At 43.0% G+C, this 25,322-nt stretch overlaps 2 protein-coding genes across 4 annotated transcripts in view; one reads left to right on the top strand and one right to left on the bottom strand.

Annotated features, from left to right (window-relative positions):
* znf395b (zinc finger protein 395b) overlaps window positions 1-18,574 on the top strand; it is an 18,961-nt gene extending 387 nt beyond the window's left edge. Inside the window, exons 2-10 of one of the 2 annotated variants that reach the window (XM_032542543.1) lie at window positions 4,815-4,993; window positions 5,754-5,944; window positions 6,032-6,144; window positions 7,906-8,105; window positions 8,805-8,905; window positions 10,072-10,390; window positions 14,727-14,822; window positions 15,601-15,707; window positions 17,700-18,574. In XM_032542543.1, coding sequence (XP_032398434.1) covers window positions 4,862-4,993; window positions 5,754-5,944; window positions 6,032-6,144; window positions 7,906-8,105; window positions 8,805-8,905; window positions 10,072-10,390; window positions 14,727-14,822; window positions 15,601-15,707; window positions 17,700-17,811 — 1,371 coding nt within the window. In that variant the 5' untranslated portion in view covers window positions 4,815-4,861 and the 3' untranslated portion in view covers window positions 17,812-18,574. Of the gene's footprint in view, window positions 1-4,814; window positions 4,994-5,753; window positions 5,945-6,031; window positions 6,145-7,905; window positions 8,106-8,804; window positions 8,906-10,068; window positions 10,391-14,726; window positions 14,823-15,600; window positions 15,708-17,699 lie in introns of both variants that reach the window. The other variant, XM_032542542.1, reaches the window with a different exon arrangement.
* A 47-nt stretch (window positions 18,575-18,621) lies between these two features.
* Window positions 18,622-25,322, bottom strand: part of pnocb (prepronociceptin b) — a 31,789-nt gene continuing 25,088 nt past the window's right edge. For both annotated transcript variants that reach the window (XM_032542547.1, XM_032542545.1), the window contains exon 3: window positions 18,622-22,032. In XM_032542547.1, the coding sequence (XP_032398438.1) occupies window positions 21,382-22,032 (651 nt within the window). In that variant the 3' untranslated portion in view covers window positions 18,622-21,381. The remainder of the gene's footprint in view (window positions 22,033-25,322) is intronic.

Genomic DNA, 25,322 nt, shown 5'->3' with positions numbered 1-25,322 from the left:
GGGGGGGTCTCCTGATCTCAATCTGCGTTGCCGGGTGGAGATCAGTGTTGTAGTTGAAGGATAAACTCTGACTTCTGGTCAGCTTTAATGCAAACGCCGATCAAAAGCACTATTGGAAACAACCGTAAGGTTATATATTTTTTGGGGAAAAGTGTCGATTCGCTTCGTTTAAATCCTCATGCGCAACACATTCAAATTCGAAGTATCCGATTGATAAGGAGCCAGGGAGCTCACTGCTGGATATTAAAATGCGTTTAAGCTCTTGTTATGCGTCCAAAATAAGATAAAAACAAAATAAGTTGCATTGCATTTGCCTGGACTAGCTTGGCTACGTGAGTGGGGGGAGAGGGGAGAGGGGAGGGGGGGTGATGACGTTATGTTTTTGTAGCAACACTGTTTACACACACTACACTTTCATTCTTCTGTTTATCTTCTCCTTCTTTTTTGCATGATACGACGATGTCGTATGTGTAATTTGCCGGGAGCGCGTGTTTGTCGTGGCTCTCTCGCGTCCACGGCCCGGTTGTTTCCAGCGGACTCCCCCCGTCCAGCAGCTCGCTCCCCCGGCGAAACTCGTGTCTGAACACGTTGTCAGAAAGGAGGTGTGTAACTGAAAACCAGAGCTCGGCCAATGAGCGCCGGCTCCCCGCCCATACTTGCACTTGTTTACTACCGAAGCTGGACGCTGATTGGTGGAAACAAGCTGGGGGGGGAAATCGGGTTTTATGCTGCGTTCGGGTGCACAGAAAAGAATGGGAGAGTTGAGTTTTCTCGTTAAAAAATCCTGTTTGACGAAGGTTTGAAGTGGTAAACTTGGCACTGCCCCAGACCTCCACTATTATATAAAAACACGGCCATGGCTGTAAATTCCTGTCCAAGGGTTGATCAGAACTGGTATTTGTTTACCTTGTTGTCACTATGTCACTTTGTAATACAGCCATATTTTATACCATAATACGCAACATAAGAACTATTTCAAATTTTTAGTTATTTGACAGTGTATTTGTGCTGTTGAATTGTTTTTGTTAATAACAGTATTGATATTAATAACAAATAACACTATGCTTTTATTTTTGTTTCATTTTACAAATGCATGTTTAAATCATTGACTGTATATGAATGGACAGAGCATGTGTGACGTCACCCATCGGTTTGTGGAGATCTGCTATGAGGCGTTATGAGAGTTTGCAGATACGGGCGCAGCCGTCCTGGATGTGAAGGTGTTAGACGAGAAGGGGGAGGGAGGGGGGAGCTACTTACTCCCAATTTCTACCGGTTGCGGAACCGCGGCGGAGTCGTTAGGTTTCCATTATAGTTAATGCGGCTGCGCCCCCGACTCCGTCCCAGCTCCGGCGATCCCCGGCCCCAGAGCTCCACACGGCAGATAGTGAGGGACAGGTAGTCAAGCACAGAAACACATAAAACATCTGGTTAATTTTCTAAATAAAATAGAGCATGCTCAAGGTGATCATGTCTCCCTGCTCTACACCTTGAAAACAGCTCAGAGTTGTTGCCCCTCTACTCCTGTTGGTAGTTTTGTAATTCTATTCTACGAGATCTCGCGAGATCTCCTGGGTCTTCGAGACTTCAGCTGTCAGTCATGGCTGCAGCCGTTCGTCAACAGATCTGGGAGTTACATGCTACGTTACATTACACACTTTCACTAGCAATCACATCATAGCCACGCCCTAAAACCCCCCCTGCTGTATCGCAGATTTAAAAAATTAACATCTAGCGATTGAGACCATAAACTCATTATGAAAATGTTGACTGAGGTAATAAATCAAGTAAGAAGTGGGTCACTTTCTCAAAGACTTCTACAGAAACAGACCTCTTTTTACAACCACACTTGTCCCCCCCTGCAGGAATTCAGATAGAATGCAGGTTTAAGGAGTCCCCCCCTGCAGGAATTCAGATAGAATGCAGGTTTAAGGAGTCCCCCCCTGCAGGAATTCAGATAGAATGCAGGTTTAAGGAGTCCCCCCCTGCAGGAATTGTAGATAGAATGCAGGTTTAAGGAGTCCCCCCTGCAGGAATTCAGATAGAATGCAGGTTTAAGGAGTCCCCCCTTGCAGGAATTCAGATAGAATGCAGGTTTAAGGAGTCCCCCCTTGCAGGAATTCAGATAGAATGCAGGTTTAAGGAGTCCCCCCCTGCAGGAATTCAGATAGAATGCAGGTTTAAGGGGTTCCCCCCTGCAGGAATTCAGATAGAATGCAGGTTTAAGGCACTTCCGCATCTGGAGCACTTCCCCACCAGATGCTTTGTTCATTAATATTTACAGTCTATGGTGTAAATAGACGTGTAACGTCTATTTACCTGTTACAATAGCACAGAATGTATAAAACTATGTAAAGAATAAAAAAAGAAGATCATCATCATCATCATCATCATCATAACCATAATAAACATTGTTATTGTTATTGCTTAGGGCTACAACAAGCCCAACTAACAGTTCTCTTGGGAAGTTTGCAAAATTGCAGGAAGTAGTGCCACACAATTTTCCAGCGTTCAAAGCGACATCTGCAAATTGTTTTTATTGTAATTTACAACATAATATGCCAGGGTTCCTACGACTGTTTAAAATCCTCGAACACACTTGAATTTTAATGTGGTGTTTTCAAGCTTTGACAAGTGCTTGGATTTAAATAATGCTTAAAAACCAGGTTCAATAGGATGTTGAGTGTAGTGCAAACACAGGACATAAACAGGTTAAATCATGTAACCTGGTTGTGTTTCCCTAATATGGCACGAATCCTAACTTTGGTTGCTTGTAGCATTACAGCATATCATTTAATGCAATTGAGAAGTACAGTAATCAGTTTAATGTATGTACTGTATACAAATATGTCATAACCACGGCTGTAAGGTGCTGGAAAAGCCTTTAAAAATGCACTCTGGGATGCTTGAAAAGTGTTTGAATTTAACTTTTGAAAATGTGTAGGAAAAAAAAAGAAAGCCTCACATCTGAGCATCTGAAAATAAAAAGAAAGTTGGCATTTTTGCCGCTAATCAAGTAATTACTTCAGATAAATTATTGTTATAGTGAGTTCAAATGTCCTCACTTAGTGGATGACAATCATTTTGTGCACGTGATATGCAATATGTGGTTTGAGTATGAAATAGCTGTCAGAACTGGAGAAAACTCCAGTCATTGAGTTTGAGCCATAATACTTTAAAAAGTTGTAAATTAAAGATGGTAAATGCTGCAGAATGCTATGAGCAATTCCATCAGCATTATTCCCACGTGCCCTAAATGCAGCACTACCCCATTTATGCCTCTATGGGCGACGGGCCACAGTGAATGCCCCTAAACGTCAGATTGCGTCTCTGGAAGGCGTTATCAGTCTCATACTTTATTAGATTAGACAAATCTACAGCCAGCTTCTGCTCGAGCCGCTATCTAAATCCACACAAGTCTGTGTTTACTTCAATTTCCTGAAATCATTTTCAAATCCAGTGTGGTGGTTTTGCTCTGCACTGTTAGTCCGAAAGATGGAAGATGGAATGTGTGCATTAGTGTCTGCCAACACTCACGAGTCAGCAAAGCTGCCTTCTGTTTACACATCCATATCTACTCATCAGAGAAAGCCTGGCATTGATCATTTGATGAGCATATTCTTCATATAGTTGGAAATAACCTTCATCACATAAGGCTTTAAAAAAACACCTTTTCAAATATTACAACAAAAGTTACTTTTATTACTAAAATTGCTTAATTTATGGGAAATATTTTATGATTTGAAGGGGATTTAAATGCAGTTGAAATGACACTCCACTGATTTTACACAGGAAGTTCAGTTTACCCGTCAGTAGACCGTAGAATCAGAAAGGAGTTTATTGCCACCGTAGTTACCCTACGTGGACTTGGCCTTGGTGGTTGGTCCATACATGCACAAACAAACATATTAAACATTAATAGGAATCAACAATCAATACAGAAACAGATGTATACAAAATAGCTGTTTAAGTAGTTTAAACACTGTGTGCAATGGGCAGATGTATAGTCCAGGATGGAGGTTAGTGCAAAGTGCACTGACTAGAGGGGGGGGGTTGTGTCAGTGTCAGTGGGGGACCGGGGCCTTCCTGGTGAGGCGTACCTGATAATGTCATCAGTTATGCTTGAGCCAAACTGGCGGTGTGTAGTTTGAGGTAAGTGGACATTTAATAGACATGAGATACTGTTGGATGGAGGTGCATTGTAGGAAATGTAGGATCCAGTGTTTGAGTGACTGATGGAGCATCGTTTTTGAAAGTGGTCCGGTACTAAGCAAGAAAGCTGCAATGTAACGTTAATGGGCAATTGCGCACCTTCAGTTTTTGCCACTGACAGGCTCAGATTATTAATATTGTTTCAGACAACATTATGGAAAGGATCCCTATTGAGGTCGGCCATTTTGTTAAGATTTGATGCGATTGTTGATAGCCAGTTTCAGAGCTGTTCCTGGCTAAACATATTCATACTTTTGATCTCTGTAGGGATCCTTTCCATGATGTAATACACTTGGATAAACAATATGAGCCTGTCGGTGGCAAAAACAGAACTTTTAGTGGATGTAAATTAACGTTGCACAATTCCCACGAGTGCTTACATTGCGGCCTGTAGAAAATGTTGTTCAAAAAATGAGTCCCTTAGACACAAAAACATGGGAAAATTGGTTCCAGGTGGAAAAATACTAAAGTTAGCCTTTTCCTGAAGTATCCATTTCATAAGCAATTTTATGCATATTTCATTGCTGGAGAAACATTTGACAATGCTGTCAGTTATTTTGATTGCTTTGAATCTCATGCTGTCCCTGGTGTCTTTTCGGCAGGGAGGTGTGTCACTGGGCTGAGTCCCCTCATTGTGTGCAGCAGCACCATGGCAGCTATGGGACCTGAGGACAGAGTTGGAGCGGGGCCAGGCGGGACGGCAGTCTGCCAGGTGGGCCCACACGCCTGCACCGCTACAACCACGCACAGCAGCAACGGGCCTGACATGCAGCAGACGCTGGTGAGTAGGCGCAGAGGGACCAGACTCCCTTTCATGAACCGAGATGATTCATTTTTTGTCTTGTCAATCATCCAAGCCTCTATGTATTCATTCATTTGGTAAAGACATGCAAATATGGCCATCACCGGTCACCACGATGCAATATTTGCATTTTGATGAGCTCCCGCAAATGGATCATTATTTTTCAGAGGTTGGCGCCCACATCCTGTTTTAGGCTGTTATGCCGGCATGCCCCGGATGGACAGGAAATATTCTCTGAACTGCTGTATTCATGGCAACAGCAAGACTCAGTTTTAGGGTATCAAAGACACTCCATGTCAGTCTTTAATATACTGACTGGGAGTCAGTGATGGAGTAGACAAGTCCCCGGACTAAGACTTGAGTCTGACTCAAGTCACTATTCTCTGGACTCAAAGTGGACTTGCGCACTAATGACTTGGACTTAAGGGTTTATGAAATCAGACTGGAGCATTCATGATATAGGACTCAGGAGTTGGATGAAGTTTCTGACTTTGAGTCCTGGAGTCGGACTCAAGTCCAACTGGAGTCGCTATTCTCTGGACTAGAACTCAGGTAATGGTGACTGGACTCGTACCTTCCTTTGGGGACTTGGATTCAAACACTTGAGACTCTAGACTTGACTCGGACTCGACAGGTGACTCGACTACATCGCTGCTGGGAGTGTAGTGTTAGCGCAAAACCCCTAACTGTTGCATATTTTAATAACGAGGAGCTCGTGTTTGCACTCCTTCTTTTAAAGGTGTGTACACAGAGGCGTGTCCAGGCGGGGAAAACATTGGTGGAGGGCGGACATCACGAGAACAAAACATCAGTTTCCCCAGCACAGAGGGAGGCTGAGCGAGGCTGGAAAAACCTGGCAGCTCCCTTGCAAACTATGGGACCCACAATGCACCTCAGCAATGCGTCAGCCACCAGAGAGGCGCCATACAGGTGAGGGATTGGCAACAGCACATGAGGGTGTGAGTGTGGACTGGGTTAAGCTAAGGTCTAAGGATGTTGATTGTATGCTGTGTCCAGCTTCCGCAGCCCAGAGTCAGTGGAGATGGACGAGATCATGGCCGCCATGGTTCTGACCAGTCTGTCCTGCAGCCCCGTGGTCCAGAGCCCCCCACACACAGATCCTGTACCAGGTCTGTCTCAGCTCACCCAACACACTCTGTTCTCACTACACCTGGTGGGGCTAATGCTTAAAGGCAGGGTCGGTAATGTCGAAAAGCAAGCAAGATTTGAAAGTAGCATCTCCTCAGGGCTCTGCCACACACACACACACACACACACACACACACACACACAGGTGCACGATACATTTCCTGAAAACAACAAATCCCAGAAACCATGGCGTCACTTCTCATGACGTGAAACTCCCTTAGCTGTCGCCATCGCCTTCTGTCTTTCTATTTTTGGCCTCTTAAGCAGAGCGGGCGGTTGGAAGTAACTACGGCAGTGGCAACTGAAGCTGAGTCCCCCCCCCACCCTTCTCCAGTAGACTTGCAGTAACTCCGTTGGCGACGACACGCATTGAGCTCAGGCTCGCACACGTGAGGGGTAGAGTACGCTCAGCGGGGCGAGGAGCCATTTGATTGGCTCTTTGTCACTCCTTTTTCAGAGAACATGAGTTATTTATTGCTGTGAGGGTGTAAAGACCATTTCATACATTATATACAAATAAGTAAATGATGGAAACCAGCGCTAAATTTAGCCAACATTAGCCACCATAAGCTACTGGTTATACCATTCCAGTAGTGCCTTAGCAGGGAAACCCCAGAGTGTATTCAGCTGAGCAAGGGTGTGTTTTATTACTTATGATTTTTAACTGTAACAGCTCATAAGCGTTGCGTATAGCATTGTAAGTAAAGCTATTTTCATTTATGCACGCATGTTATCCAATATGGCCGCTCATACCAGTCGTATTAGGCTAGACGCAAGCATATTCATTGGTAGCATACTAATGAATTGTGTCTCCATTTTAACATCTACTAATGAATTGTCCTGATTTTCTTTATTTTTATTTTTGTTATGCTAAATGGTACTATGGAATATCTTTTGTCTTTTTTTATTGTGACTTCAACCTGCCTAATGGACTGCAGATGGAAATTAGCCCTCGGGCTACAATGAGGCATCTTTACGTGTACTGCTGTACATGTTCATCAGTGTGCATTGTCCTGAATTAAAAAATAAATGAATAAATAATATATGTGTCAAGCCAGGCAGGTAAACACATACAGAAAAACCACAGTGCAGCCAAAAATAAAACCCCGTGGTCCCTGGTGGTCTTAACTTCTCACAGTGAGACACACCGCCAGGCACCGGTGTGGGACACCTGCAGTTCTCGGCACAACGGGCAGAGAGATAAGCAGCACGGAGCAGGCCCAAACGCACACCGTCTATTTTAGTCACAAAGAAATAGAACCTATTTAATATTTTATCTCTGAAGCCATAAGATGTATTTTAACAATGAACTCTTTTAGTATCCATCAAAACAATAGAGCTGCATAGATGAATCGATTAGATGTCAACAATTAAATTAATCGCCAACTATTCTGATAATCCATTAAAGAGATTTTTTATGAATGAAACCGTACACATTATCCAGCTTGTAAAATGTGAATATTTTCTAGTTTCTTCAGTCCTCCGTGACAGGGAGCTGGATATCTTTGAGTTGTGGACAAAATGAGACATTTGAGCATCCTCAAATGTCTTGTCCTTGGGAAACACTGATCGACATTTTATAAGCCAAAAAACAAATTGATTAATTTGAAAAACAGATTATTCTACAATGAAAATTTAATGTTAGATGAAGCCCTTAAAAAAATACCCATGGGGGCATGTTTACAGCATTTACATCTTGGTATAGTCATTTGGAATGGTAAAAATGACTTCCTGCTTTACAGCCGGCTCATCATCGTCAGCTGACATGGAGTGTGGCGGCGGCGAGCTCTCTGACAGCGGCAGCAGCGGCTACTGGAGCTGGGACCACGGCAACGTGAGTCCCGCCCCCTCGCCGTCCGTCACTGAGATGGACGGCAGCCCTGACGAAGGCCTACAAATGGAACTGGATCAGGGAGAGGAGCTAAATGCCAAAAAGCCAAAGGTACACAGCGGTAGGACTGGGCCATATGGAGAAAATTAGATATCACAATATGTCTGACCAAATACCTCGATAACAATACCCCAGCGATATTGTAGTGTTGACTATTGGTGCTTTCATAAAATATTCACACAATGAGAGTTTTGATCACATCAAACATGTGGAGTTTGTTGACGTGCTTTTATTTCATTGAAAGAAGTAAAATATCTTTGACTCTATTATTGTCTATTATGTCTCATATAGTCTTCTCACTTACAGTTTGGTCCACATGAAGCGACTGAAAAAGTCACCAAAAATGTCCCAAAGCCATCCTAGAATTCAGCAAATCAAGCAAAACAATGGTAAAATTTTTTAGAAGTAGGCTGGCACACAGCCGACTCACAAACTCTGAGTCCCATAAGAGGCGGCAAATTTGCCAAATTCAGTGTGTGAGTGTCGCGTAATGTTGCCAGTTGACAACAGTTTCCCATTTTTTATAATTAGTGCACAACTAGGCGGACCAAAATGTATTCTGAACCTAAACTGATGGGCAGGCCTTGAGTTTGACACATGTGCTCTGGAATCAGCAAAGGAATATGATATTAAAGACAGAGACTGTTTCCTCCTTCGCTCTCTGTACTTTGTGTCTTTCTGTGCATTTCTCTTTTTTACCCCCCCCCCTTCTCTCCTGTACTTGACCTGTGTTGTGTTCTCCCCCCACAGAGCTCTTTCAGAGGGGTGTATAAGTGTCTGTGGCCCGGTTGTGGCAAGGTGCTCACGTCTTCAGTCGGAATGAAAAGACACATCCGGGTGCTACATCTGTGGTGAGTCGGGTTTACAATCAGCTGCTTGTTAGGTGACGCAGTACAACAAAGTACTGCTACGAGGAACAAAACACTGAGACAAACACTGAGACACACACACACTGAGACAAACACACTGAGACAAACACACTGAGACACACATACTGAGACAAACACACTGAGACACACACACTGAGACACACATATTAGACAACACACGAGACACACCACTGAACACACACACACTGAGACACACACACACTGAGACAAACACACTGAGACACACACACACAGACACACACACACACTGAGACAAACACACTGAGACAACACACTGAGACACACACACTGAGACACACACACTGAGACACACACACACTGAGACAAACACACTGAGACAAACCACTGAGACACACACACACACTTAGACAAACACACTGAGACACACACACTGAGACACACACACTGAGACACACACACAGAGACACACACACTGTGACGCGCTCAAGATTGATTTATTTATTCCTCCACACGTAAAATGAATTAGTACTGCAGTTACCAAATGTATAATTACTTTGTGTCGATATAAGTGCGTTATATGAGATACAAGCAGCCATACAAGAACATAAGTAATATATATAAGTAATAACATAAATATTGGCTAAGAATACAAACTCAGTATTTGACAGTTTCTGATACTGTGACACATTTCACTCTGTATCAAAAAAGTACTGAGGTGTGATATCTTTTCACTTCTATTTATATGTGGTGTTAATCCCAAGACTGTTGTCTGTAGTTTGTAGAATATTAAGGAATTATCAAAGTGTATAGAAGTAGGAATATCATGGAAATGTCATCCCTGTTGTACATTCTGTGTTTTCATTCTCCTCCTCTATAGACCGGGGTGTAGTAAAACCCAGACTTTTAGAACATTCCTGAGCTGCAAAACAACATTAAAAAAACAAGAGGGAATCAAATTTTCAGGGTGTGGAAGAGCGGGGACTTAGTTTCGGGAAGTGATGAAACATTTTTGAGATTTTATATCTGGGCCACAGGGAGTGCCGCGTTCAGTAATGGTCCAAACAAACAACTCACTGTTTTCATCCTGTGTATCCACTGGTCTGTCCCACCATCTGCCAAACATACACACACATTTACACACACACACTCACCCACACACACAGCAGTGGGTCAGATCAGTCCCAGAGAGAAGAGGACTTCTACTACACCAAGATCTCCTGTGAGACTGTGGACGCCAGCTCGGTTCCAGCTCCTCCAGGTCCTTTGGTTCCTCCAGCTCCTTCCCAGCAGGCTCTGGGCCAGGCTTCATCCTCTCAACTCAGCTGGGCCTCCTGCACTTCTACTGTGGCCTCGGGGCTCCAGATCCCCCCAGATCACAGACCCAGATCCAACTCCAGCTCCGGGGCCGGCCCCAGCAGGCCCAGTCCACTCAGCCAGTCGGCCCCCAGCAGCTTCTGGCAGATCCACTCCGAGCATCTCTATCAGGTGGGTACACTGCAGCAGGGACTAGGTTTACATGCACATAAGGTTCCTGGGGGGGTTTGCGATAAGACAATATTCCAACTAAGCAGTTTACATGGCTAATGAAAGTGAATAGTCCACTAATATTCCCATTGACATGCAGCCGTGCCAAATAGGATTTTTTCAAAGTTTTCAACCAACGGCGGCCTGGTTTGACCATGAAAACACAGACTCCCTATCTCATTCCTCAACCACCTTCTTGTAAAGGTCGGTGTTACGATGTTTGAGCATAACCAAAAAACCTGTTTCATAATGTTTCAAAGTAGGCGTGTGTTTCTCCTTCTTTCTTTTGGGCGTGCATCTCTACAGCAGCTGTAACAATTGTTGGCTGGTTAGTTAGTGTCCAACAACCATAGCAACACCCAGAGCTGGCCGTACGCTGCAAACAGGCAGGAGGCTGTAAACTGTCACAAACCGCCGTAAAAACCCTGAGATGAGATTGAGAAGCATATTCAGAATGCGCTGTATACATGTCCAACGAGTGCTTCAAAAACCTGAATATTACCGGCATATATTTTATTGACATGCTTTGATTTAATCGGAAAAAAAAGTCAAAAATGCCAAGAATGTCTGAAAAAGTGTCAAAAACAGTTTTAAAAAGCCCTAAAATGTCAAAAAATAGCGGCAACAATAATGAAAAAATTAACAGCAAAAACCTCCTGAAAAGCACAAAAAAACGACAAAAATATGAAAAATAGCGCCACATTTAAAAAAAATATTTAGCAAAAATGTTGAAAAAAAGAACCAAGAATGTTGGCATGAGCGACAAAAAGTAAGCGGACAAAAAGTCGTGAACCTAAATTGATACACGGGCCGGATCAAAGGTTGTGAGGGACCGGATTTGGCCCGCGGGCCTTGAGTTTGACACCTGTAGTCTAAATGCTTGTTTGCGGGCTGAAATTTATTCTTAGAAGACTTAGACTCAATCCGTCTAACATGAGAGATTTGTTTAGGTCATATTGAGTTTTAGCACAAAATACGTGAATCGGCTTTTAAGATCCCTAATTCCAATAAATAGTTGTTTACTTCCCGGTATTTGAGTTCTTCCATGCGAGTTTGAGAACGATGAAAGGAGACAGCCCGGTCTGTGAACATGAATTATTGATTGTCAGGTGAAGATGGAGTGTTTCAAAGGAAGGAATTCACGCTCCAAACATCACAGTTTCCCATTCAATCTACTTTTCTAAGAAATCAGTCCTGAAATGAAAGCAGAAACTAAAGTATCTAAATTCATTTTTTTCCTACTGGATATCTCAAAGGACATTATCTCCACTTTACTGGAGTTTCTGTGCAGAGGTTTCACGGCTGGTCTGCTGTGTTGTTTCCTCCGTCCTCCCTGCCCATGCAGATAGCCCTCTAATGAGCCAGTGAGCTACAACTTTGCGTATGCATGACAAAGCAGCACATTTCACTGGTGACCTGCGTTTACCCTGTACCGCTGAGTCTGTAAATGGATGCTTTGTGACAGTGAGAGAGGAAGCTGTCGGCGTGCTCGCTCCCCCAAGGAGACTAGACTCTCAGCAGCCTGTAAAAGGCAAAAAAAGAAAAAAACACTACATGAATTCTTTCAGTGTAGTTGTTCAGTGGTTAGAACCTGATGTACTCATATCCATACCCACTTTGGACTGATTCAACCTAAAAACTCAGTAAAATGTCCCTAGCAAACTAGGCAATTCTTTTCCTTTTTTCATACAACAGATGGGAAACTGTGTCCATTTTGTACCACATTTGTCTTTCATTTCCTCGTGCAGTGGTGGAACGTACAGTTACTCAAGTACAACTACAAGGTTTTGAGTTGAGTCTTTTCATTTCATGCCACTTTCTACTTCTACTCCGCTACATTCCAGAGAGAAATATTGTACTTTTTACACCACTGCATTAATCCGACAGATGTAGTTACTTTACAAATTAAGAGTGTTACACACAAAACACAAGTAGTTTATAAAATATGATGTTTTATTATAAATTGAGCCCACAAGTCCAGCTAAACGATTAACCGATTAGCACGTAGTCTGTAGCTGACTGACAGAACTGTTTGGATCATTTCCAGTTTCAAAAGGACTTTTCTGCATTGAGTACTTTTACTTGTTATACTTACAATACGTACATTTTCCTGATAATACTAAGCTACTTTTACTTAAGTAACAATTTCAATGCAGAACTTGTAACAAAGTAGTTTTACAGTGTAGTATTAGTACTTTTTGTGAAGGATATGAATACTTCTTTCCCTGCAGTGGGTTGAATTGTGAATCAGTGCTGCTGGTGGAGTAGTGTGTGCGTGCGTGCGTGTGTGTGTGTATGTGTGTGTGTGTGTTTGTGTGTGTGTGTGAGTGTGTGTGTCTGTGTGGGTGTGTGCGCGCGCGTGAATGGGTGTATGTGCGTGCGTGTTTGTGTGTGCGTGCTTGTGTGGGTGTGTGGGTGTTTGTGTGCGTGTGTGTGTTTGTGTGCGTGTGTGGGTGTGTGTGTACGTGCGTGTGTGGGTGTTTGTGGCCGTGCTTGTGTGTGTGTTTGTGTGGTGTGTGTGTTTGGTGTGTGTGTGTGTGTTGTGTGTGTGCGTGTGTGTGTGTTGGTGTGGCGTGTGTTGTGTGTGTGTGTGTGTGTGTGTGTTGTGTGTGTGTGTGGTGGGTGTTTTGTGTGCGTGCGTGTGTGGGTGTTTTGTGTTTTGCGTGTGTGTGCGTGTGTGTGTGGGTGTTTGTGTGCGTGCGTGTGTGGGTGTTTGTGTGCGTGCTTGTGTGGGTGTGTTGGTGTTGTGTGTGTGTGGTGTGGTGTGTTTGCGTGCGTGCGTGCTGTGTGTGTTTTGTGTGTTGTGTGGTGGGTGTTTGCGTGCGTGCTTGCGTGTGTGGGTGTTTTTGTGTGTGTGTGTGTGTGTTTGTGTGTTTTTGTGTGTGTGGTGTTTGCGTGCGTGCGTGCGTGCGTGTGGGTGTGTTTTGTGTGTGTGTGTGTGTGTGTGTGTGTGTGCGTCACAGCTGCTTGTGGCTTGAAATGCCTGACCCCCGGGCTGAACTCACACTGGCACGTTTTTTTTTCTCCACACTCAATCTGCCTCCAGGGTCAACACAGTGACCGTGACAGTGGGTACTCCCCATCACCATGCTTTCTTTTGTGCAATTAATCCAGTTTGCAGCAGCGGTAGTATGTTGTTTCTGAGACACTGGGAGGAGAAGTAGGACAGAGGGAATGGGAACAACATCACAGGAAAAGATCATTTAATATGTGGCATTTTGGACTTTGTTTGTCACGGCAACTGGATCAAAAGCCCTTAATTGATTGGTTGTATATTTTTGCTGTTATGCTGACCCAAGGAAGACAACAGTTTAGGAATTAGTGTCTTTTGCTACGTTTACGGCTCGTGTCCACACTGCTCTAAAACGGAGACATTTGGAAACACTAGCTATGTTTCCATCCACACGTTTTTATCCGAATTAAGTGATATCAAATGAAAAATGCCTTATGGAAACAGTAACATTCAATGGAATTTTATGAATATCGACTCAAAGGAAATACGTTTGGTCTCATCTGATTTTATCTTGATCGATATATATGGCTTGTGTGATAAACATAAACTCGATGTCATCGAGTCAGATTACAAAGACAAAAACAAAGTACAATCATAAGAAACATAGAAAGATATTTCAGAATTTGGAAAACTATTTGATAAATGCATTTGGATGATAAGGATGCAAAAGAAAATACAATTTTATGTAAAAGCAGTTACAAGTAGAAGGTTGCAAGTTTAAAACCAGATTTCTAAATTGTCCAAATGGCACAATTAAGTTGAAAGAAAGGACTGTAATTTGTTTTAGGAGCCGGGTGCACTGAAACTAAAAGCAGTTTTTCCAAGTTCAGACCGAGCTCGTAAAGCCAGTCAGCAGAGCAGTCTGATAATATCCCTCTGAGTAAAATGGTCGTTTTCCAATAAGAGCCTTATAGATAAAGAGATACCAGTGAGTAGCTCGTCATTCATGGAGCGAAGACCACCCAATACTTTCATCTAAAATACAATGATATGAATCTACCATAGACGTGATGGGTTATGAATCTGAAGGCAGAGTAATAGACCAGAACGTCCAGAGATTAAAGAGTTGAAGATGATGCATGTCTATAAATCACCTCACCATAGTCCCAGACGGACATGAAAACTGCCTCAACGTGAAATTTGAAGAGAGAACGTTCCATCGAATGTTTTCAGTCTAATATCAAAGATGTAACTAACTTACTTTTGTTATATGGAACCGGTTGTGAGCCAGTTTCTACAGATTTGATGAACCATGTGTTGCCTCCTCTCTCCTGCTCCATCTAGGCCTGTAGCCCCGTCCAGGTATCTTTGGCCCCCAAAAGCCCTGGCTGCCAGGGTTGGACCCCCTCCGCCTCCGTCTCTGGCCCCAGTAACACTCCGGTGGGTCTTCTGTCCTGTTCTGTCTTTATGTACATAGTATGTCCTTTTTTTCATTCGGCGTTCCTGGTAGAGCAAGTTGAAGATGATTTCACGGCAGAATCTCGCCTTCACTGAGGTGGTTATGATCCACAGTGGAGATCGGAATCAGACAAGTCCTGGTACCAAAACAGTGGAAACACAGTTGCTTGTGTAGTAGTCTCGCATTGCCAGGCTAGCCCACACAGCCTTCTGGGATGGGAGAAAAACCTGCTCTGGTTTATTGGCATTTTTTTAAACCAATCACAATTGTTTTGGGGAGTGCTGAATGCCGAGTGGAGCCATGTTTTCAACAGTTTCGTCAACAGAAAACTCTGATTGGACAGATAGTCTAGCTAGCTGTCTGGATTTACCCTGCAGAGATCTGAGGACCAGGTAACCATAGTCCTCAGATTGGACAGATAGTCTAGCTAGCTGTCTGGATTTACCCTGCAGAGATCTGAGGACCAGGTAACCATAGTCCTCAGATTGGACAGATAGTCTAGCCGGCTGTCTGGATTTACCCTGCAGAGATCTGAGGACCAGGTAACCATAGTCCTCATGAATCCACCTGAGGTTAGAACGCCAACACAAAGGAAGCTGCAGGTGACGGAGTAGGTGGAACATCGCGGACATAGATTCACTGTGTAGCAACCATGCCTGCAGCTAACAAATGAAATCACCACATTTTCTGTTAGGTCTCTTTTATGACTTCTTCTCCATTCTGCCTTCGTATTTGATGTGTGGTCGTGTGTCTCTTCAGGTGGTGAAAGCTCGCTGCCGGTCCGTCAGTGTCGGGGAACAGTGGCTCCAGCAGAACAGGCTGCAGCCTATGAGTGTGTCGCCTTCCCGCACTCACTGCTCCTTCAGGTGAGGCATTACCCACCATGCTAGTAGCTCTGTGAGGATGTACACTGAACAAAATTAAAAACTTAACACTTTTATTTTGGCCCCCAGTTTTCACGAGCGGAAGTCAATATCCGGAAGACTTTTTCTATGTATACAAAAGGCTTATTTCTCCCAAATATCGCTCACAAATCTGTCTAAATCTGTTAGTGAGCACTTCTCCTTTGCCAAGGTAATCCATTCACCTCGCAGGTGTGGCAAATCAAGATGCTGATTAGACAGCAGGGTTATTGGACAGGGTTAGGGTAAGGGTTCATCCCCCCCCCCCCCCCCCCCCCCCCCCTCTCTCTCTCTCTCTCTCTCTCTCTCTCTCTCTCTCTTGACCTGACTGCAGTTTGTCGTCTTAACCAACTTGAGTGTGCAAATTTGATGGCGTCTGGCACTTTGGAGAGGTGTTCTCTTAACCCCAACCCTAACACCAGATACTGACTGTTGCCAGGCAGCATGTGTCCTTTACTTCCAGTTTCTTCTTCTCTACTACTTCTTGCCTATTCACAGTTGGTAGGGTGGGCGCCCATGCATAGAGGTTCCCTCCTCGATGCAGCGAGGTTTGACTCCGACCTGCGGCCCTTTGCTGGGTGTCATTCTCCCTCTATCTCCCCTTTCACGTCTTCAGCTGTAAAATCAGAAATAAAGGCGGAAAATTCCCCAAAAATAATCTTAATAAAAACAGTATGGTACTTTTGCTGCTTGACAGAGCAAGATACATAAAAAACTGAGTCATAATGGGTACATCATAAGTGACTGGGCAAGCGACCCGACGGTATGTATGTCCAGGTGTCGTTTCCCCACATGTTTTGTTAACCTTAGCTACCTGATTGAGTCTCCAGGTAAGAGACAGCTAACGTTAACTGTTAGCTAATCTTAGATGATTCAGTCTGACTGTATTATTCAATTAAATTATATTTATAGGATCAGATTATAACAAGAGATATCTCAAGACACTTTACAGATAGAGTAGGTTTAGACCACACTCCAGAATTTACAAAGACCCAACAATTCCAGTCATTCCCCAGGATCAGTGCCGTTTTCCCAGGCTCATTAAACTGTCTATTGTTATCCCACGTTTATTAAATCTATGAGATTAAAGACTAGTAATGCTATGTCTTAGCATGTTAAATGAGTAAATTCCATGTTACTGTTACAGTTTGGACTGTAGCAGCGACATTATGGTATTAACACCGGCTCCGTCTGGCAGTATATGAAACTTACGATCAGGATTTCTTATTGGATGTGTAGAACGCCACACGGCAACTTTACGGCTTTGTACCAACCAAGCAAAAAATTACAATTGTAAATATGAGGAAGAGTAAAGATTAACCGCTTACAAGGTCCACGCTCATTCATTCAAATGGTTTGTTTTCCCCCACACCATAGACGGAAATGACGTTTTAGTGCACGTTCCCAGTAATGCCGATTAAGTCTATACTGCTGCGAACAATGCGTTGGGCATAAACATCTCCGTGCATGCTCGTAGCGTGCCATCTACGGCGGCCCATGGTGGGGTCGCGCCGGAGTATACCCGACGCTCCAGGCCAGCTCAGTGGCGAGGGGACGCTGTTGTTAACTTGTAAGACATTTGAGAGTTCAGATGTAGATGCAGAAAGGAGCCATCCCTTTTATACATTGAGGGTAAATAAAGCTTGATTGATCTGGGTCCACACATCTTTTCTGCTGATGTCTGTTTGACTCCAGTATCTGTCCGCTATCCCTCACCTCCAGGTTGGCATTTTATCGCCGACTGTGCTGCTTGTCTTTAAAATCCCATTTCCATGGCTTGGCCAGGAAGAATAAATAAAATGAATTCAACCATCTCTTCATTTTGTTATCAGTCTATTCCTCAGTCTCAGTGTTGAGATTGATCACATCAAGCGTGTGCGGTAGGGACCTTTCCTTTCCTTTCCAGCGCTCTCGCATCGCCTCTCACCCACATGATGTGTGTCTTTGCCTCGGCAGGAAGGGTCGCGGGGAGGCCAAAAAGTGTCGCAAGGTGTACGGGGTGGAGCGCAAGGATCAGTGGTGCACCGCCTGCCGCTGGAAAAAAGCCTGCCAGCGCTTCCCCGACTAGAGGCGGCAGCGTGAGTGACGTGGATCTGTGGATGGACGGATGGATGGATGAGTGATAAAAAAAGAGACTTTTATCAAAAAAGAGGATATAAATAAGGGCCCGAGAGCCGTCAAGGAAAACAACAGTTCTGTTTTTTTGTTTTACTTTCAACTCTTTTTGTTTCTTTCCTAAAAGAAATGCAAATGGACTTTTCTGTATCTTTGTAACTTGATCCTGCAAACTGAAGTCTGCAATGGTGCTAACTGTTGACTGACTTTGACCATGTGATGTGCTAAGCCTACAATACTCTCCTACTTTATCCAAAGGTTCATCTTTACTGCCCCTGTAGCTCCACTGTATTAGACTGCTACTTGGCTGTTTTTCCTTCATTCTAACCCTATCTTCCAGTGGTTACACGGTGGTTATGATGTACATTATATTGTGTGCTTTGAGTTACGTACAAGTATTTTATACCTTTTTTTTTTTTTAAATCGTCTCTTTCCGCCCACGTATCGGGCAGATTATTTTTTGGGGAATTTACATGTTTTTTGGCACTTTGTTGAAATATGAACTCACGAGAATAAGCTACGTTTGGTTTCAACTCAACCAAGTACCTATTTCCTTCCTGCCCAAGTGTTGGCATACAACCAGTGTTAATGGTGTAATCCGAAGCTATGGAATCATGGCAATGAGACTAGCATTAGGGGAATGAGTTGGTAATAGCAATAAAAAAAGAGGAAATATATTGTCAAACACAAATTAAAAAGCACTGAGAATTTGAAACCGTTTTTTTGGTCTTTTTTTCTTCCTTCTGCATGACAGTCCACAAAAGAAATAGCAAACAGTTTTATTGTAGGTTTTTCTCTATACACATTTTGTCTGAAGACTCGGAACAATGATATCATGTTAGAAATGTAGTCTGTACACTGTATTCATAAGTTCCATTTTTTGTGTTGGATTGACACACGCACACATTCAAACACATGCATATGCACAGTCACAGTTCAATCATTCACACACTCATATGCATACATGATTACACCTCATAATCAGACACTAATCAACACGTAAACACTATTTAGATGCAAAATAATTGGAAATGCAAGTGGAGGAAAATATCTTGACGGCAAAAAACAAATGAACATGTTTTTTTTTCCACCCGAGCAGAAACATAACTCCGTATAATAATGACCACAGCTGACATGCACAGTTCATTTCATCCCTCGGCTCTTAAAGGGTACATTAAGATGGTGGTTTCCAGGGCTGGAGTCACTTAGACCTTCTTTCCCATCCTACAGTGGGACACGTATTGGCCCCGCCAGTTTCCAGCTTCACGCACCAATGTACACTTGGACTAAAGTGACATGAACAGCTGTGCATATAGCCCCAGGGTGGAGTAATGTCTGAGGACTGACCAGGGATTAGTTTCTCATACTCCTGAGTTTCAAATTTGCAAACACTTTAAAATATAGCTCCCTCATTTTTATAATTGCAGGGTAAATTTGGAATATTTGGGCATGGGGAAACGAATATTATAGTGCTCAGGTCTGTCAGATGTATGCAAGACAGCTATACAAAAACATTTAGATGTTGTTTTTTTTTCAGGAAGATCCCGCTCTCAGCTCTAGCTCAGCATCACAATGTCTTAAAGAAACTAACATTCTGGCCCCTCTGGACTTTCATCAAGAATATTAAACACCTAAGATTTAACATCTAGTGTTTAATATCCAATGGTGTAGTTTACGTGAGAAGCAGGTATACGTAGAATACCCACTATAACTCCAGTATTTCCATATACCCACTGAAAATGCCCAATGACACGCTACAACATACTTTCCATTATATTACATATTACGTTAAATAAAAGTATTTCCACTGTAAATTGGTGTATGAAAGTGTATCCAAATTACTTAGTTGATGCTCAAAATTTTCCCTGGTGAGGACTCCCAGACCTTCCACTATGATATGGCCCCCCCTCCCCCAAAGGCACATTCTGGCCAGTTCAGTAAACCTACTAGAATACATTAGATTACATCACCGTTAATATCTAACGTTTTAAAGTCTGCTGTCATATTTTCCAACAGACCTACATCTAAGAATTGTTGGATGTGCACATTGTTTTCTTTTGTTTTAAATTTGTTTTAAAGTGGCAGGATTCTTCCACATTGTGTAATTTGTTGAAAAATTGGAAATTTATAAATCCACTTCTAAGGTGCACAGTTATGGCAATAAACATTGTTCTTCGATTCCCATGGTATGGGTTAAATTAAGGTATAATATACTGTATTGTCCTACAAATTTTTCACGCTTTGCTTTCTTTTAGCTTTTAACAAAGAAATTATTTTTTGAGATAATGGGAGGGTCCAAAAAATAATAATTCCTTCCACTTCAGAAGGCTTTGCTTTTCTAAAAAGTGAAATCTAAGTTTCAGCCACCCACCCCACGCAATTCATTTTGATACAGTATCTTAGATGGTTGGCAAATATGATACACAATCATACAAGCACTATTAATACTGTGAGAAGGAGGAGTAATGGACACTAGTTTCCTCAGGTTTGGTTAAGGAACATTCATGATCGTTCAGTTTAACTGTGAAGACCATGTAAATATCAACCATAAATTAAGCATATTTGTATATTTGACATCGTGTGCTAATTTCTAATTAGAGAATGACATCAAGTATAATGAAGGGCATGGCACAACTGATCCCAAGTCAGTATCCAATGGGCAACATGTTTGTTCCTCAGACACTAGAGGACAGTATAGTTCCACTGCACCTCGGGGAGTCTGCCAACCTGCTGCTCATTCCTTTGAGAGAACCCCCCCCCCAGAACTAAGCAATGGGAACATGGCTTATTTTTGCATAGCGATGCAAAGTCTTGGTAAGTTTGAAAGTTCAGAAAACCAATTTAATACACATTGTGTTTAATTAATGAAGTTCCTTAAGTAGAAAATGAGATTGGTAGATCAGTAGTTAACAGGAATGTGTGCTTCATCACTGTCCTACCATCTGGATGACCCATCTTAAAAGAAAAGTGCTGGTGGTTCACTTCCAATCTGATTGGTGATTATAATGATAACAATAGTGTATAATTTGTTTGGTTTTGAAATGCCATTTTTAAAAGGGGGGGCCTATGCAGTGATGAATAGGTCCATTACATGAGAGCTTGACATTAGTAACACAAACTACAGAGTGCAAAAAAAAAAAAAAGAAAGCCGTCCACGCATGCATGAAAGTGCATTCAACATGAGTTTTAAATGTCACACCCTCAGGTCTCACCTCTGGTGAAAAGCTTGCAGTGAACCAGTTTTTCAATCTCATTTGGCCCCTTTTTTATCATAGCGACACACACACAAAATGTATCCAATTGCACTTCTCTAATTCTTTTATTTGATAGGATGGCGTTAAAATATGCTTATTTAGAAGGACATCACGGTCAAAACATTCCTTGATACTTAGAGACACAAAAAGAGGCGCGGTGAGATGGCGGAGTCTGTTCTTTTGGGTGACGGCGATGACGTCACACTTCAAACGTGGAGTGAGATGCTGGAAACGTGATCTGGTTCAGGTAACTGGGAGTAGTGAGAGTGTTACAGTTTGTTTTGCCTCCACGCGCGAGTTACCGGGATGCTGTTGAACCTGCCGCTGCGGCTGCTCCTCATGCCCAGGTACTGCCTGAGCAGCTGGTTCACCCGCTTCTGACTGTTCCATTTGCGGGCAGATTTCCGGACGCCTATGAAGCCGCCGTAGCGCTTTTGTATGGGCCTCACGGCTGAGCCAATCAGCTTCCTGTACCCGTGGCGCCCCCTCTGAAAGCCACCAAAGCGTTTGGATAAGGTGATGGCCTCTAAGGCATCGTCCTCGTCCCCTTCCAGCTGGCTGTCGCTCCCCGCGTTCCTCTCGTCCCTCGGCTTCCTCTCTGCGTCCGCCACGCTGAGATCCACACCCCGCAGGCCCTCCCCCTCCTCGGAGGAATCCAGCAAAGATGAGTCATACTGGGCACTGCGCGGCTCAAAGGGCGCCTCATCCCGTTCCCCCTCCTGGAAGGGCTCCACGGCCGCCGACTGCAGCAGTTCACTGTCAGAGTTCAGATCCAGAGAAGTGAGCTCCAGCTCCTGTCCCGTTCTCTTGAACAGAGCCTCTCTCTCCAACAGCGGGGGGTAGTGCGACAGCTTGACACGTCTACACACCTCCCATGTGAGCGAAGAGGAGACATGACCCTCGCACTCCAACAAACACACCTGCAGAGGAAGAGGAAAGTGTGATGTGTATAGTCAGTAATTCACTCTCTGATTTATTAATGATAAGTGAAGGGTGTGATTTCCCCCTTTCTGGTCTACAGATCCCTGCCTATCTACAATCCCAGAACTTCTGCTGAATTATTTTTGTCTCCAGTGGGGACAAAATGTACACTCCCCCCACTTTAAAGTGGTCATACTTCACCAATAACCTAGACCATATTAGTAGTAAGTAAAGCGTTTATATGGCAGTACCATAGAACGATACAATCAGAGCGGTGGTTGCTAGTTGTAGTTTCTGCTACAGAGCTCCAGGACGCCGGCTACCAGCGGCGGTTGCTTAGCCTCCAATAGGTGACTGTGAGCCGGCTACATGCAGCGCCAGATGACGGCCCTCTCAGGGGCCATGGCGGTTGAGTTTAGCCAGAAAAAGTGAGCATCATGCGGCGATGACAGTTAGGTTTAGGCACAAAAAAGACTCATTAAGTTTTTGATCGGATAATCACAATTTCACAAATCGCACCCTGGCCCTGACACACCAACCAGACAGCTGACTGTTGGCAGAAAAAACAGTTGGGCTGACTGACACCATGAGTTGGCCCAAATGTGCCTCGGAACCCATCAAAGCGATGCAGACCACCGACGGCAGCTGATTGGACCAATGTGTCACGTGGGTCTGGTTTCTCTGGAAAAGCCAGACTGTCATGGCAGCGTGTATATGATCTCATATTTTACTAAAATGGTTCCCCAAAACGTGTTTCTGAAAACATTTTATGGAGTAATCGGCCGTGCAGCTGCTGAATCTTCATTTCAGATCGACAAAGGTCAGTTTGAAAGATTTCGTCAGATTCTAATGGACTCTAATCACATTCAATCCGCTTGTTCCAGGTTAGCTCTCCACCAATCAGATCAGATTTGAGTCCGACTGCCAGCAGTGCCCGCCTTCCGACCAAGCATGTCGGCTTGGCCAAAATGTAGTCCGCCGGCCCCTTCGACGAACGACGCCACGGAGCACACCGAACAGACTCGAGTCACTGACCTGACCTCGCCTGACTGTCCGACGGCCGATTATCGGGTTAGTGGGTCAGGACCTTAAGGCTGATCAAAAATTCTAAATCCATTAGGAATTAGTTAAAAGTTAGTTAGTTTCCGATCTTCATTTGAATATGATATCCATTTCAAAAATTCCGAAATCGATCTTTGAAGAGGCTCCGTTTTAAAGCCAGAGTAATGATATTGGTAGGCTATCATATGAAACTAGAATATCTAAGGATTCCATGTCATGCTAAGTAACACTGCAAAGCTAGGCAAACTTTCAGCAAGGGAAAAAATTCAATGGTAATTTTTACATATGTAGGGCTTCAGGTATACGTCTCTGCATCACATCCTGTGCACTGAAAGCACTTTTTCTGTCTCTATGTAACTGCCTTGGGGGTCAATCTTTAACGCCAACATTATTATTTTTAATAATGTACAAGGTGATCGGGTTCCTTGTACAATTTACAGCATTATTTCTCTGATCTCTTTCATGCCCTAGCAAAATTGGCATTGGTACTGAAATATCCCTGATCAAATTAATATGGAATCATATTAAATTGAGTCAGAAGTCAAATTGAATCGGGAAATCATGGCGATACCCAGCCCCATGTGGCATAGGTAGCACGTTTTAGATGGCCACCAGTTTTAAGACCTAAGAAGCCATTGAAGACCTTATCTAGAGATTTAGCTGCTCTTCAGTGAGACTGCTAAGCATCTTGGTGTTTAATTTGAGAGTATTGATGCTTCCTCATTCTCATCCTAAAGGTGTGTTCACTGCGAAAAATCGTGTATTCGCATGAGTTGAAATAGTTGCAATACGCAAAAGACTCTCTCATTCTGTCCCAGGCTGAGAACGTAGTCTCTTGTCCTGGACTGCTTATGTGTCACTGGAGTTAATGGGTGTTGTTCCTGCTGTGTTCAGCATGTATGGAAAGTTATGGGCCAACGTGAGCTGTCCATCATTTGGTGGCATCTACTTGATTGACAGCACAAAATTGAAAGAAATCCCAAGTCAGTTTGAGGGACAGCAGGTAAATTACGTCCAATTTTTATTTTCAAGATTGGCTTTTCAACTTTTGGTAATGATCTATTTGCTCTTAAAATGATATACTGTAAATATTGCATTTTGGAATTGAACTTTTTTATATAGAATGTACTTCATCAGAGCTGAATCATTGACTCGGTGCAGTTGAAATGACCTTCCTGTCTTATTATCATCACACCTGACTTTATGTCAGAACACTCAACGTATCATACCACTATGGAGGTAAGGAAATACTGTTTATATCAGGGATGTTTCTTATATATGTACTGTATCTGCATATATATATATATATATATATATATATATATATATATATATATATATATATATAATTATTTCATTGTCTTTGGTCAAAACACTTGCAACTGCACAATACATTTTATATATTTAACTTTGCCCTAAAATTTCACCTGCTGACTCCCTTAAAAAAAGACTGAATTTATCATTTATACCCTTAATGTGAAAAACCACTGGCATTACTTTTTCTTCAGACAGCATAAATAGAACAGTGCCACGCTACACAGACTTAGACACACAGCTTTCAGTTTCTATGCTCCTCATATCTGGAATAAACTCCCAGAAACCTGTAGATCCGCTGCTACTCTCAGTTCTTTTAAATCAAGGCTGAAGACCTTTCTATTTGATGCTGCCTTCTTTAAATGACTAATCATTTCTTAAATTCTATGCTGCACTGTAAATTTTATTCTTGTGTTTTATGTTCTCTTGTTTTTTTTTAACTGTTATCATGTGTTTTACCGGTTTTTAATGCTTGTGATTTTTAACTGTTTTTACTTGTGTTTTATCTGTTTAAATGATTTGTGTAAAGCATTGAATTGCTGTTGCTGGAAATGGTCGCTATACAAATAAAGCTGCCTTGCCTTGCCTTGCCTTGCCTTGCCTTGCCACACATCTCTCTTATCTCCCTTTTCTTAAACTCCCGAGCCCTCAGAGTTAAATTTCAGTCTGAGGTACGGAGCGAAGCCCATTTACTCATCAAATCTCGCACAAATGAGATAAATTGCGTTGTTATCGAAAAACCTGCTCACATCAAAGGAATGAGAGGAGAGGGAGTTCCGCTGTGAATCTATCAACGGAAATTAATTATCCATCGTAAATGAAATGAGCACACCAGGGGATTCTCCACGTCAGATCAATGGAGCAATCTAAAGAAGTTTATGAGTGAGAGGAGGTGTGTGTGTGTGTGTGTGTG

This window comes from Etheostoma spectabile, chromosome 18, assembly GCF_008692095.1.
Source record: "Etheostoma spectabile isolate EspeVRDwgs_2016 chromosome 18, UIUC_Espe_1.0, whole genome shotgun sequence".
Classification (NCBI taxonomy): Eukaryota; Metazoa; Chordata; class Actinopteri; order Perciformes; family Percidae; genus Etheostoma; species Etheostoma spectabile.
Note: the sequence above shows the minus strand (reverse complement) of the source record. Positions and strands in the feature narration are given on the sequence as shown.